The 15,439-nt window shown below is 33.4% G+C and overlaps 1 protein-coding gene across 1 annotated transcript in view; it reads right to left on the bottom strand.

Moving 5' to 3' along the window:
* Positions 1-1,347: 1,347 nt before the first annotated feature.
* Positions 1,348-15,439, bottom strand: part of LUZP2 (leucine zipper protein 2) — a 335,801-nt gene continuing 321,709 nt past the window's right edge. The window contains exons 11-12 of the mRNA XM_040980287.1: positions 2,155-2,232; positions 1,348-1,452 (exon numbers count right to left, since the gene is read on the bottom strand). Coding sequence (XP_040836221.1) covers positions 1,348-1,452; positions 2,155-2,232 — 183 coding nt within the window. The remainder of the gene's footprint in view (positions 1,453-2,154; positions 2,233-15,439) is intronic.

Below are 15,439 nucleotides of genomic sequence, written 5' to 3'. Positions count from 1 at the left end.
AAACGGCATGGCCCCATTGCCAAACCACAATACCTTTTCTCTTCACGACATTTTCCAGTTCCCCATATCACTAATGACATTCTTGCAGTATGTCATTGCTACTCAAGGTATATTACAAAATCTGAGTTTATATTTGTTTGTTCATTTCATATTTCAGTTTTGATTAGTTATCATCTAGGATACATTGCTCAAATTGAATTCACTGAAGCTTGATAAAAATATGCTGTGAAATCAATGACTTATATCTTATGCATTTACAGATTGATGCAAAAATTGGAGGTGAATATGTCTGATATACAGAACCTGTATGATTTGTTTAACTCATTGATTTGTACTTGCAAGTTTCCTGCTGTGCCACAACTGTCCTCTTGCTTGTGAATTATGTTCCATTGATTCATGAATGTATGTATTTGATCAGTGATACTCCTATAAGGAACATCATTTTCAAGCATTAGTAGGAACAGAACAGCTATTCGTTTGTATTAACGATGTGTTATCTTTCACAAAAGTATGAATTGGAATTTTTTAGATTCACATAGCTATTTTACTTTTCTCAAACACCAACATTGAAACACTTATAAGTGATTGAATATTTATATTTTAGAACCCATTTCCTATCTATATGCAACTACCAGACTTTTTATAAAAAGTTATGCCGAATGTTGTGAATAACTTCATTCCTCACTTGGAATAATTCCAGAACACATATATAAAGGAAGTGTCTAGAAAATGTAAAAAAAAATTAATTGCTATACATTTAATAATTTGTCTAATTTTAATATAATATTTAGTGAATTATGTTAACTATTTGACACACTGACTTGAGAGTAGTAATTACTGGTTCAAAATAATAGCAACAATAAACACTACAAAAAAATTCCATGCTATTACAAATTCTAACCTTGAAGAAAGTTAATCAAGTGGCAAATATGGATGAAAATGTTCATCACTTGGATACAGTTTTGGTTCTAGGAATGCTGAGGACTCATAACATTTTATCACACTCCAGTTCACTTCAACAATTAGGTCACAGAAATAGTAGATGCCCAAATATTTCAAAAGAATTATGTATGGCATTGCATTTGATTTCCAAACACATCAATATGCATTGAGTAATGTACTGATAACAAAGAAATCTTTATGAGTGTGGATATTCATTTCAAATAGCTTATTGCTTAAGGATTGTAATTGCCCTAGAATATTTTGGAAAATTTGTGGACTAGAAACTTACATAAAACTGTGGAAAAGTCGCATGCTTCAGAAATAGTACTTCCATCAAGCCTGTGCTCTAAAAAAGAGTGTGAATGCAAAGCAAGTAGTTATCTGTAACGCGCAGTTTCTTGATATTTACAGTATTTTTTCTTCTCTAGCTGCCATTCCTTCAAAGCTGTTCAATTGCTTTTTGGAGTCTTTTTTCACTTCACAATCAGAACAAGGAGGCATTTGTAATTTCTGTGGAACAATACAAAAAACAACGTCAGAAGAATCAGTATAAAATCATTTTAAGGCAAAAATCTAAACTCTTACCACAATAACAGTGAAAATTCACCACTCAATAAACACCTTAGAGTAAGTTATGTCTAACCGAAGCTTTAACTTCTATATCATGTAAAAATAAATCCTTATGTATTTACATGAATTTACAAGGCATAACACATAAGACATTTGTCCATTGTGGAAAGGACTTCAAAATGATTTTATAAAACATTTCACTAAATGATCCAACAATATTCAATCCTAACCTAAACTTTGAAAAAGCTCTGTGTTAAGGTGAATAAAGCTATATAACTCACTAAATCATATTTTAATCAAATATAAAATAACACACATAATAATTCACAATTAACATTTTTAATTGTGTTATGTGGGTAACACATAATTCTTTCTGCCTCCTCTACTTCATCTCTTGTGCCCTATAATGGATATACACCTGGTTTTTGTTGTCTACTACTGTTACTTTTTGGTGAGAGGGAATACGTCAGGCTCTTTCATTCTTAATCTGAACACCTCATCTATTTAGGGTAAGAACTCAATGTCTAGCATACAATATTCACTTCAAGTTTGAACTTGAGAAAAGCATTGAACACAACTGATCTATGTGTGTTTTTTTTTTTTTTGACATACTGAAACTAAAATGACAAACAAGGTCACTACCTCTGGGGCAGGCTCTGATTCTGTAGTGGAATTACTTGTAGGTTTCTCTTTGTGCTTCAAGGAACAACTTCTGCTGGCCTATAAACAAACAACAGCAAAAACATAGTAAGTATATCAAACAAAAGGCATAGAAAATTTCCTTTGAATATTTCCCATTGAGACAGTTCCAAGATCTTGATGTAGGCTGAAAGGAGTTGCCAGGGACTCAGTAAACATGACATGAGCAAGTTTACAAGGAGAGAGCAAAAGTTCTTGATGGGTTTTGATGTCACACAGGAGCTTATCACAGTCTGTTGCAACAAGAACAATTCCCACTGACAGTACTTACTTGATAAAAAATCAAAAAATTATGAAACTTATATATGTGATATTTCCAGACACTAAGATTCTGATATGACAAGAGTCTGTGTGTTTTCAGGAACATTAATATTGAAAGCTAAGAAATGATGTAAATTATATGATCGTAAGGCTATATAGCAGAAAATTCTCAACATGTATTTAAAATATCTTTGGAGGTAAATTTCTAATATTTTGCTAGTGAAGAAATCTTTCATTAGAGAGAATAAGGGCATTGAAAATATATTCTAATTAGTCTTCATTTACAGTTTCTTCAAGATTAAAAAAAATTATATTTTTGGCCTTCCATCCCGCTCTTCCTCCTGTCTACTATCTTCCCTCCCCCTATCCATTTTTATCATGAACATACTTTAATTAACAACAAAATGATTTGGGGGTAAGCATTTGAATTTTGAGAATCATTTTCTGCACTGTTGTTTTTATTAATAGATAAGGGCTGAGTGCATGTATTTAGCATATACATGCACTCTGCACCCAATCTTTTGTTGATCCCTTCATCCGTTGATAGACATCTGAGTTGATTCCATATCTTAGCTATTGATAACTCCCTCATATGCTGATTTCATTTCCATTTGATTAATTCCTAGTAGATGGCTTGGTCACATGGTGGAACTCTTTCAGATTTTTGAGAAACCTCTATAATACCTGTCAAGGATGTGAGGAAAAAGATACTAAAATCCGGTTTAGTGTAAAAAGCCCCCTTGCTTTTGTTGTGGTTTCTTTTGTTTAAGATTGCTTTAGCTATTCTGGGTCTCTTATATTTCCATATGAATTTCAACATCATCTTTTTTTTTTTCTAAAGAGAAGACTATTGTTTGTAATTTGATTGGGATTATATTAGACTTGTAGTTTATTCATCCAATCCATTAACATGGAAAATTGTATGTGCTTTATTCTATTTTGTTTTTCAATGATTTGAAATTTTCATCTCAGAGCTCTTTTACAACCTTGGTTAAGTTTATTCAAGGAAATTTATAATTTTTTGTACCTATTGTGAATGATACATTTAAAGAAATTGCAACTACCCAATTCTCTCTCTCCCTCTCTCTCTCTCTCTCTCTCTTTCTCTCTCTTTTTTTTTTTTTTGGCTTGTAGAAGAATATATTTTACAAGTAAATAAACAGGAAATGAAACTCTGACATTTCATCTAACCATAAGAGTCCCAAACCTGTGACTGGTAACTAGGCAGTATCACAAAAAGATTTCATGCAGCTTTCTTCTTCTATTTTTTTTTTCTATAGAAAAGCAACACACTCATATACCTTAATTTTCTAATATCCAGTTATAAAACTTTATAGCAAGAAGTGACAGAAATTAAATGACAAATTAACTTAAAACACATTTTGACTGTGTATCAACTCCTTTTAGTTTTTTACTAAAAGAAACGTAGTAAGGCTGCTTAATTCAAAGATTTTTCTAACATATTACAATACTTTTAACTATAAAACATCTCTTAGCCAAATTATTTTAACAACGGAAAATATAGAGAAAATAGACAGAAAAAAAAGTAACTCCAGCTAGCAGATTGATTTTGGTCACTAAATTTTTACTTTATATTGACAGGCTTAACTCACAACTATAGATTGCTCATAAGTATAAAGTGGAATATCATTGTTTCGTGAAAATATATACAAGGGCCACCAAAAATATCAAGAGATTTCAAATTCATTCTTACTCATTCACATTCTTTTGTACTGTATATAAGCTACCAGAAATCAGAGAAAACATGAGATTTGTCTTCTTGTGTTATCAACTGCATTGCTAAGAATAATGGTCTCTGATTCCATCCATTTTTTTTCAAAACAAATTTCATTATTTTGATGAATATATCATTTTTCCTTTTTTGTAAGTTTCATCATAATTATTCCTCTGTGACTTCATGTAACTATTTATTTACTTACTTATTTATGATACAGTTCCAAAGGCTCAAGGATATATACTGCAATGCATCTTCACTTCTTGGTATGCTAACCTCCATTATACAGTTACTCTTGATGAATATATGCATGTATGCACATACATTTTTACATATAGCTAGATGGATGGATAGATGATAGATAGATAGATAGATAGATAGATAGATAGATAGATAGATAGATAGATAGATAAATAGATCTTATATTTTTATGAAGGCTGTATTATATTATAGGGAACATGTGATAGCTGATCTTTGGGTATTGTAATCTCACTGAGCATAATGGTCTCCAGTTGGGACCGTTTGTTGTAAACAAGAGAATTTCCTTTTAATATCTGAGTAGTATTTCCTGATTTCATTATTTTTATGACATTTAGTATTTCATCATAGATATTTACCACATTTTCCATTGCTATTATTATGTTGATTTTAAGACTTCATTCTTAAAATTTATGCTAATATAGAGAGTAAAGATTTTATGCATTCCACAGTTATATTCCTAAATTGAGGGAAATCAAAGTTGACTTCATATCTTATCTATTATGGATTGAACTGCCATTAAAATGAATGTACAGATAACCTCTTTTAAAATTTGTTTATTTTATTTACCATGATACATTTTTTTTATGTAGGGAATTCCCCCACTGCCCATCCCTTTCTCCTTCTCCATTGCCCCTTGCCACTATTTTCTCCCAATTACTATAGTGGTATAGTATTTTGGTAATAGTTATAAGTTTAACATTCTGTTATTTAATGATATCATGAAATTGTAGATATAAAAAAAAGAAGAGAATCTAGTACATTCTTAAGGTGTATTTAACTGTTTCACCTGGTGGAGTCCTTTTATTCAGGAGTAGAGATTCTTATTGTGTTATATCTTTACCTCCTAATACGCTAGTCTTCATTATAAAGACATTATTGAAGTCTGTATGGAGAGTTCTCAGAGAACTGAAAATTGATCTCCATAAAACTAAGCTATACCACTCCTGGAAATGTACCCAATGGAAGAGAAATCCACATCATATGTATATGATACATATATACACACACATATATATCATGTACATATGATAATACCATCTATATGGTATAATCATCTTCATTTCAAGCTGTGATAAACAATTCATGCAGAAGGTAACCTGCATAGTATAGGATTCCCTAAATTTCTTTGGAAAAAGGTGAGTCTTCACGTCATGTAAGTTTGGGGAGAACCTACTTCAACTTTAAAGAGTTGTATTTACGGGCCCGGCGCGGTGGCACAAGTGGTTAAAGGTCCTCGCCTTGCACGCCCGGGATCCCATATGGGCGCCAGTTCTAATCCCGGCAGCCCTGCTTCCCTTCCAGCTCCCTGCCTGTGGCCTGGGAAAGCAGTCAAGGACGGCTTGGGAGACCCGGAAGAGGCTCCTGGCTTCGGATTGGCATAGTATCGGCCCGTTGCGCTCACTTGGGGAGTGAATCATTGAACGGGAGATCTTCCTCTCTGTCTCTCCTCTCTGTATAACCGCCTTTCCAATAAAAAAATAATAAAAATAAATCTTTAAAAAAAAAATAAAGAGTTGTATTTACTATAGTTCTTCTCAGATACTTGCAAAATGTCTTAAATCTTTGCTTTTCCATAATTCCTCTACATAACCACACAAGGTTATTATATGTATATATATATGCACATGTATATGTATACACACATGTGTGCTTATGTATGCATGTACACATGCATATCTATACATATATTATTATTTATGTTTAATTTAAAAATTTCTTAAACATAAAATTTATAAATTTAGAGGTGGGAATATTTATTCATAAATATTTGATATCTCTATATACAAATCTACTTACAGTATACAATGTATTTGTATGTTAAAGCATATTTATATATTTATATTTGTTTCTATAAATAGATGTATATTCTTATATATATGTACTTAGACATACATGAATATAAAAAGTGAATGAGAGAGCGAGAGAGCAGTGTTTTAACTCCATCTATTAATATGAGGCTTATAGATTCAATCGGCATTCAGCATTATAAACATTCAAATGTAATTTGAAGTGCAATATTTCATAATGCAGAAATGTGTTATGAATGTGCAACAGATAAATATTTTTTATCTCACAATTTATTGTTTGTGAGTGTTCCTTGAGGTCTTTTTCATGCAGAAATTGCTATAGAATTTGCTATGAAGTACATTATTTCATTAATGTAAGCACAAGTACACCCCATGCCCTGAGATCAGGCACTGATCCCATGAAAATTGAAATAATTTTAAATTTTAAGATTAAAGAAAACGCTATGTTTCTTGAAAACAACTCTAATCTTTTGATACTTTAATTCTATCATAAGTCAGTCTTTTAATATTCTTTTACTGTACTACAGAGACATTTTAGGATTTCATGGCTCATAAAAATGTTAGCGTTTCTTTGAGAGGCAAGCGGGGCAACATTCACATAATTACACCTTGCAGGTTTGGTGCCACAACAATCGTTTTAAATGTATAGCTCTTGCAGAAACAGGTATTCACTTGGTGAAAGCAAAAGGGTAGGCTTCTTCATTGAGTTGTTTCACTCTGTTGCAAATATGATGCATATTCCCATAGATTCCAGAAAACAGCACTCCTGAAAGTTAGGGATTGTGGAAATCACTTCCCATGTTAGAGGAAAAAGGCAGTTTATCCCTGTGGTTGGTTAAATGGTCCTTGAGATAAGTAAACTTTGATTCAGGTTTCAGATCTAATGCTCACTCATTCAGCAAGAAGTGATAATCTCTGAACCTCAGTTTATTTTCGTATATTATGACTGATATGCTTTATGAACTGAATTTGCATATAAGATGAGAAAGCAAAGAAAACATAGATACTAACAGAGAAAGATTTTTTACATCTTCGAAATAATTAAGATATTATGATAATGCAGATTGTATTATCTATGATAATAATTTTTCTCACCATTAGTGGTTAAAACAAGAAATTACAATTAATTGCTGTTGATTATGTTTATATGTTTCAGACAGAACTCTTGCAATTCTTATACTTAGAAGAAGAAGAATAAAGATGAAGAGAAAATTAAACAGAGATAAAAATTATTGGCATATGGGGATTGCTGAAGCATTTAATATGAATGCCTATATTTTCTGAAAAATGTCATGAATATAAAAATAATACATTTTATTTATTTTATAGGTACAATTCTTAAAAGATAACCATATGTCACCATATCTTAATCCCCAACCTACTTTTCTTCCTTTCTTCCTTCCTTTTTTTCTTTAATTTTTGCAGAAGCATAATTTCATAACATTCCATAAATATAGCCTTAATGCACCACTAACAATGAAGATAAAAATAGTAAAACTTAAGACATTTTTATTTGGGAAGAGAAAATATTTGAGAAAAGAGAAGTTTATCCAAGTTACCTTGATTTATTTTTAAAAGTGTCCCATAAAATTGAATTTGCAATTAGGCTGCAAATGACAATATGAAGTTAGAACAATAAGAATAAAAATACAAAAACATAAATAAAAATAAAACAATTAATAGAACAATAGAGATCGTTCAAGTGAAGATGTCTTGTAATCAAAAATGATCATATAATTCTTACAACATGTGTTACAGAAAAACTACATTTTGTCTATATATCTGCCTTGTATTGCTTTCAAGATAAATAAATGCTTGTTGAAATTATTGTCAATATTATCTAAGTATAATAGATGCAAGTTAAGAGGTAGAAAAATGAAAAAAATTCCCTCTACAAGTGGATTAGTTTTTGCTAATTGAAATTGGCAAGTGAAATCTGGACAATGTAATGATTTAACTTTGTTGTATAAAAATTTTGGATAGCAGTCCACAATTTCATTAATCATCAGCAAAATCAAACCTTAGGTTACATATCATATATATTTATCTAGGAAGACTATTATTAAAGAAAAAAAAGCTCTGCAAGCAATATAGAGAAAGGAAAACTCTTTTACATTACCTGTGGGAATTTAAAATAATACAACTATTAAGGGAAATAATATGAAACGGACTATAATTGTACCCATGTCATCGGTTCTTTGACCTAAGCAGCACTGGATCTCCATAGTACTTTGATGGGAAAATTATATTTTTCAAAGAAACTAAAAATAAAATTAAGATGATTTGGTACTTCCATAATTGTGTATGCATTCAATAGAAATGAAATATTAAATAGGTGTTTGATTCTTCTGTTTATTTCACCATTACTCATAATAGCTAAGATATGGGATCAAGCAACATTCACATTAACAGATGAAGCCGTGAAAATATGGCTGATACCTTTGTATTCTATGGAATATTGTGATATTGACTAGCCCAAAAACACATGTCTTGTCACTTGCAACAACACTGATGAAATGGAAGGGTATATAGAACATGAAAATAGTAAGTGTATAAAGCAAATTCATGTTCTCATTTGTAAACCTCAAAAATGTTGGTTTCATAGAATTGAACATCAGAATTCTGGTTTCTAGGGAGTAGAATTGGTGGAAGTAGTACAGTGAGGTTAGGTGGAAAAACAGAAAAGTACAAATTATTTCAGTGTTTTTAAGCACAGTAGGTTAGCAATGCTCTAAACAACATATAATTTTAAAAATTGGAAGTGTCTAAAGATCCCCACCTCAAAGATACAATGAATATTGGGGAGACAGAAATATTTACCGTCATTTGAGTACTGTACATTTCAGATAGATGGATGATAGATAAATAGATAGACCGATAGACAAAAATGAACATAGGTGAATATAACAAGTCATCATACTCTACTCCATAATTATGTACAAATTATTTTCAGTTGAAAATAATAAGACTTTGTGAAATAAGAAAGGGAAAACTCTAAGGATCAAATTAAGTTTTGAACTGACTCTACATTTTAATTATTCATTCAATAAATATTTATTGAGTTCTATGAGCTAGGCATTATTTTAGATCTGGGAACAGAACATGAAAAACAAATGCAAAAGTTTTCACTCCAGTGGAGGAAGCAAGACAAATGCATAAGAAAGCACATAAGCAAGTGGATATAAAAGAGGATCAGAAACCTGTGTGACAATGGTAGCTGGTATCAGGTCACAGCCAACTGTATCTTCTGCAAAGATGACTATAGCCTTTAGGTCTGCCATGTCATGCTGCAAGTCCCATAGCTTACGCTCACTGACACCTATCAGAAATTTCTCAAATATCTTGGTTATTAATTTCATCACTTGGAAACAGAAATGCTGACATATTTCACAAATAATTTCTGTAGCATTACAAACAGAACTTCATTATGTTTAGTGTTTTCTCTGGGCATGTGCACAGCATTTGTGTGACTGCCCTAGATGCCTATATTCTTTTTCCCAATTGTTCCTATCTGCTAGGTTTTTAAAATGTCTTTTCATGAGTTATTCTTTAATGGGTAATGTCTATCTATCTATCTATCTATCTATCTATCTATCTATCTATCTATCTATCTATCTATCTATCATCTGCCTGTCTGTCTATGGAGAGATTGGTAATTTGTATCTATATACGTAATATTTATCTTCGATTTGAAATAAAAAATAATAATTCAATTCCAAATTAATTCATGTTCTAATGCTGTTTGTGCATTTAGTTCAGATTAACGTTGTTTTGAACTGAAAATAAAATTAGGATATGTTCACTTGACATTATAAAGCATATTTGCCACCAAAAATTTTGCGTTCTATAGGTTACTATTAATTATACTAAAAGTGTAACATGTGTCTATTTTGTGAGAATGGTTTGCAATCTTTCAGTATGGTTGTGATTTTTATCTATGGAATTTATGAGCATTGACACAAGGAAAATTACAATATCAACATAATGAGGATGAGTGAAAGAAAGCAAAGTAGGAAATTGCTAGGTGCTGGCCCACTGGGAGCAAGGGGGCGCTAGCAAACTGGTGCCACTGGCCTCCGAAGGCCAGGCCACTGCACCTGTTGGTGGCTTAAACAAGATATTTCATACATTTTAATAATTTTAATGATTAAGTATGTCAAACCAAACGTCCAGTAATCCTGACAAGTTTTTCCTTTACATCCAATCTCCAGGTCTTCTACAAAACAATAAGGATGACATTTATATTTTTTAAAAGGGTTTATTATTTTTATTGGAAAGTCAGATTCCCAGAAAGAAGGAGAGAAAGAGAGAAATATTTTCCATCCCCAAGTGGCTGCAAATGCCGGAGCTGAACTGATCCAAAGCCAGGAGTGAGGAGAGTCTTCTGGGAATCCCAGGAGGGTGCAGGGTCCTAAGGCCTTGTGCCATCCTCACCTGCTCTCCCAGGCACCAAGCAGGGAGCAAGATGGGAAGTGGCACAACCAAGATGCGAACAAGCACCCACATAGAATTCTGGATCATGCAACTCTAGCCACGATGCTACTGCAATGGGGCCAAACAGTTGTATATTTAATCTGTATATTTAATTGCAATTTAGAGATTAAGTGTTCTATCATTCAGTGGCTGTTGAATATTATATTATTTTTGATGATGAATTTTATGGGTAATGCTAATGGATTACCTCTCTGTCAGTATCACTGTTGCTCACTTTTCATTAAAATAACACAGTTTTTAAGCGGTGTTTCCTTTGTCTCCTTCTTTCTGGCTTAATGAACTGCAATGTCTGGTTCTTTCTCACCTCGTCTTTCTACAATTCTGGAAATAACTTCCTAAAGTATATTTCATCATGTTAACACACAAATTAAATCAAAACAAAACAAGAAACTTGATCTTCACCTTGATTTCCCTCTTCTTTCAGAAAAAAATTAGAATCTTAACTAGCACAAATGATAATTTATAATGTTGTAACACTTATAACCTTTATTTGTAACACTCCCAGTCCCATCCTGAAGTCAATTGACAATATGTGTAGGTACCTTTTGCAGTGAAGCTCATATTTCTAGAACATGGTCTCAGTCTTTATGCCCTAAATGATGAAAATACAATGCTCTAAGCATCATTTAAGCAGGTGTTCAAATGATCAGTTATCTACAGAGCTGTATGTTTCTTTTCTATCTCCTAACTCTGGTAATTCTCTGATGAAATTGTGCTAAATCAAGATGCTCACCTCTCTTAATGATCCTTCTGGTCATGTAGAGAAAGGAGAGATTTCCCAGTTGTAACAGAAGGGGGAACAAAAGATGCCCGGAGAACTCAAAGGTGCATTTTTACTATAAACATTTCTGAACTTGAACCCCTTAACAATTGTCATCTTAATAAAGGTTCATTTGGAACCTCAGGAAACTTTTATGTTTACTACAGAAATTCAGGTCTGACCAAATTTCACAGCTGCTCCTCTCCCTGTTAGTGTCAGGCATGATAAATGAAGAAGCAGACAGAGCGGACTGAAGCAAGGGAGATGGAAACTGTTTTTCTAAACAAGTGAGATGTTATATGGCTGTCAGCTTACCTTGACAAACCACCACAAAGGTTTACGAGATAAATGAATGAGGACTACCATAATGAATCTTTGCTGTCACATCCTCATTCTAGCATTCCTTCTTTTTACGAGGACTGTTAAATATGGTAACACAAAACTTCTATCACACTGATGCATCCTTTGCTTTGTTTTCCAATACTCAAATAAATACTCATATTTCAAATTTTTAAAGATTTATTTATTTTTATTTCAAAGTCACATATACAGAGAGGAGGAGAGACAGAGAGGAAGATATTACATCCAATGATTCACTCCCGAAGTGGCCACAATGGCTGGAGCTGCAATGATCTTATTCAATCCTCAAGCAACCTCAACTCCAGAGCTGAGCCAATCCAAAGCCAGGAGACTGAAGCCTCTTCTAGATCTCCCACGTGGGTGCAGGGCCTCAAAACTTTGGAACATTGTACACTACTTTCCCAGGTCACAAGCAGGGAGCTGGATGGGCAACAGGGCTGCTGGGATAAGAACTGGTGCCCATATGTGATCCCAGCACATTCAAGGTGAGGACATTGGCTTCTAGGCTGTCACACCAGGCCCTCAGTTTTATTATTATTATTATTAATATTTTAAATTCCTCCTGTTATAAACTGAAATGGAACTGTAACTTTTGGAAAGGGAAAAAAAGGAGCTAGTTTAGATCAAATGCTTTATGACCAAACAGAACATAGATAAAACTTATGTTCCAGGATGTCTGTATTTAGCCATTATTTTTTGCTTTAAATTTTACTTTTTTATTATTATCATTTTAAGATACAGTTCCATAGGCCCTGGGATTTTCTTATCTCCTCCTCAATTCTCTCCTCCCTCACTGAGTTCTCCGATATAATCACTATAGTATAGTTTTTCATACACATTCATATGTCCATCATTGCGGGTATAGACAATGGCAGAGAGTCCAGCATCCTATTATTAAGATACATGTAAACAGTGTCAGAGAGATCATTTTTTTCTGAAAGTAGAGATGCATATTGCATTGTATCTCTACATCTGGATATGGTAGTCCCCATTACACAGTTACTATATGACCATTAAATAAAAAGCCACAGTACAAAATCAACAACAGGAAGTAAAATAGAAATTATAATGACATGAAGTTAAATAGCCTGCTGCTAGATATGAAAGTCTTCATTGCACAGTTACTTACCCATCCCCTTAAGTGAACAAACACAAAACAAAATCAACAGCAGGAACAAAAGAAAAAAGAAATTAACAGTACCTGAAGTTAGACAAGTTGTCACTATATGACCAATGTGTTGCTGAAGAAATGAAAAAGAAAATTAAGAACCTGCTTGAAGAAAATGATGCCACTGTATGATCAATGAGTCATTGAAAAATTTAATCAGAAGAAGGCATTTTGAAGAGATAAAACCAACAACAACAACAACAAAAAATCTGTGAGATAGTTTCTGCTGATCTTTGTTGGTGAAAAGTGTCTATTGTAGGCAACAAATACATAGCTTTAGTTTTTAAATCCAGTCTACTAATCTATGATGTTTGATTGACGCATTTAAGTTATTTACATTCAGGGTTAATAAAAATAAATGGTTATTTGTTCCTGTCATTTTAGTAATGGATTGTCCACTGATTTAGTCTTCTGATGTTATCTTACTTGGATGTTCTTCGCATTTGTCTTCGGTTTTGGTGGGCTCTATTCCTTTTCTCTTTCAAGAGAACATCTTTAATTTCTGCCATGGTATCCATAGCCCCAGCTTCTGGCTCACCAGTCTCTGCCTCCTGTGGTACTGTGCTGAAGCTGCACCATGTCTGTACAACCTTTCACCCACTTCCTGTTGGGGCAAATCCCAGGATTAGGGAGACATCAGGTGTCCTGTATGGCTAGATTATTGATGGTGCTGATCTTGCTGGAACCTGTTGGCCATTAGGTCTGAGGGCCACACAGACCTATTTTTGACCCTCATGATGCCATAGTCGGTATTATTTTCCTGGTTGCTGCTGTAATCTGGCTGCCAGTACGATTTGGATCTCCACTCGCTGAATGCTGCTAGAGTATCAGTTGCTACAGCATCACACCCTTGTTTCGACTGCTTTCCTGTATCTGTCAGTCTCCAGGTACTCCTCTGCTTTTTTTTTTTTTAAGATTTTTTTTTTTTTTTATTGGAAAGGCGGATATACAGAGAGAAGAGATAGAGAGGAAGATCTTTCATCCGATGATTCACTCCCCAAGTGAGCTCAACGGCCGATGCCATGCCAATCCAAAGCCAGGAGCCTCTTCCGGGTCTCCCACGCGGGTGCAGGGTCCCAAAGCTTTGGGCCGTCCTCGACTGCTTTCCCAGGCCACAGGCAGGGAGCTGGAAGGGAAGCGGGGCTGCTGGGATAGAACCGGCGCCCATATGGGATCCCGGGCGTGCAAGGTGAGGACCTTAACCACTTGCGCCACCACGCCGGGCCCAATGTTTTTCCATCCTCTCCTATTTCCTGGAATGTTCCATCTCTGCTTCACACTGGCTAATATTTCTCTATTTAATATGTCTTACCCTATTCCACTATCTTTCCTTGAGATTTCTAGCCAATGTTGTAATACTTACATCAACTCTTCACTAATTTTATGGTCTGAGGTGATTTAAACAATTTTCCTCCATGTGAATTTTCATAATTTAAAACATTAAAAAATTACACATAATTTATGTAAATAAAACTAAGAAAAATTTAAAGCAATTATCTTAATGTCTTTCAACTCACTCAGAAAATATAAATGATACTGTAATAACAATTACAAAATATATAAAAATAAATGCTATAATAAATAATTACAAAAGCATGTAATGGCAATAAAAAGCATTCATTCAGCCTTTAACAATATTCTACCGAGTCAGAAATGTGTGCCAAATGCCACATGGACTGAGAGACAAAATGGCACACAACAGGGGAACAATGTCTGACTCAAAGATTGTTTACTACTACGAGCTGCCTCTATTTCTCATCTCTTCCTCTCTCTTCCTTTGTTCTCTATCTCTCTCTCGCTCTTTTTTTTTCTTTCATGGCGATAGGAATATTTTATCACATTCCCATGACATACTGCCATTTATATGACAGTTGTTTGGTTGTATATCACAGCATTACAGGGCAATATATATGTCTATAAAATATGATTATGTTAAAAATGTACATGAAATGTATGCTTTTCCTTCTTTACCTATTTCAATCTTAAAATCATTTTCTTATACTAAGTTTTCAGATATGATTTATAAGCACATATCTTTAATTAAACAATAGAACTTACAGAACACAGATTCAATAAAGTACATTGACTAATGGGATAATTAACTTATATAAAATTATTTACTGATAAAAACAATGGAAAGGGGCATTCTGAAAACTGCATTTGACAGCACAATTAAAAGCAAGCCCAAGGCTTCAAAATAGTTTCATCACATCAGTTAGGTAAAAATTGGCCAGAGTAATAAAGTACCCAGATTCAGAAACTCAAGCAATAAAATATGCAATTTCATCAGCAAAGCATGCAGAAAATCAGTTCCTTCAAATTTCAGCTCATCTACTCAACATCACTGGGAAGACCAGTCTTCATTTCTAAATTATAAACTG

Source organism: Ochotona curzoniae, unplaced genomic scaffold, assembly GCF_017591425.1.
Source record: "Ochotona curzoniae isolate NIBS_2020 unplaced genomic scaffold, NIBS_Ocur_1.0 contig_3432, whole genome shotgun sequence".
NCBI lineage: Eukaryota > Metazoa > Chordata > Mammalia > Lagomorpha > Ochotonidae > Ochotona > Ochotona curzoniae.
The sequence above is the reverse complement of the archived record's forward strand: the minus strand, read 5'-3'. Positions and strand labels throughout refer to the sequence as shown.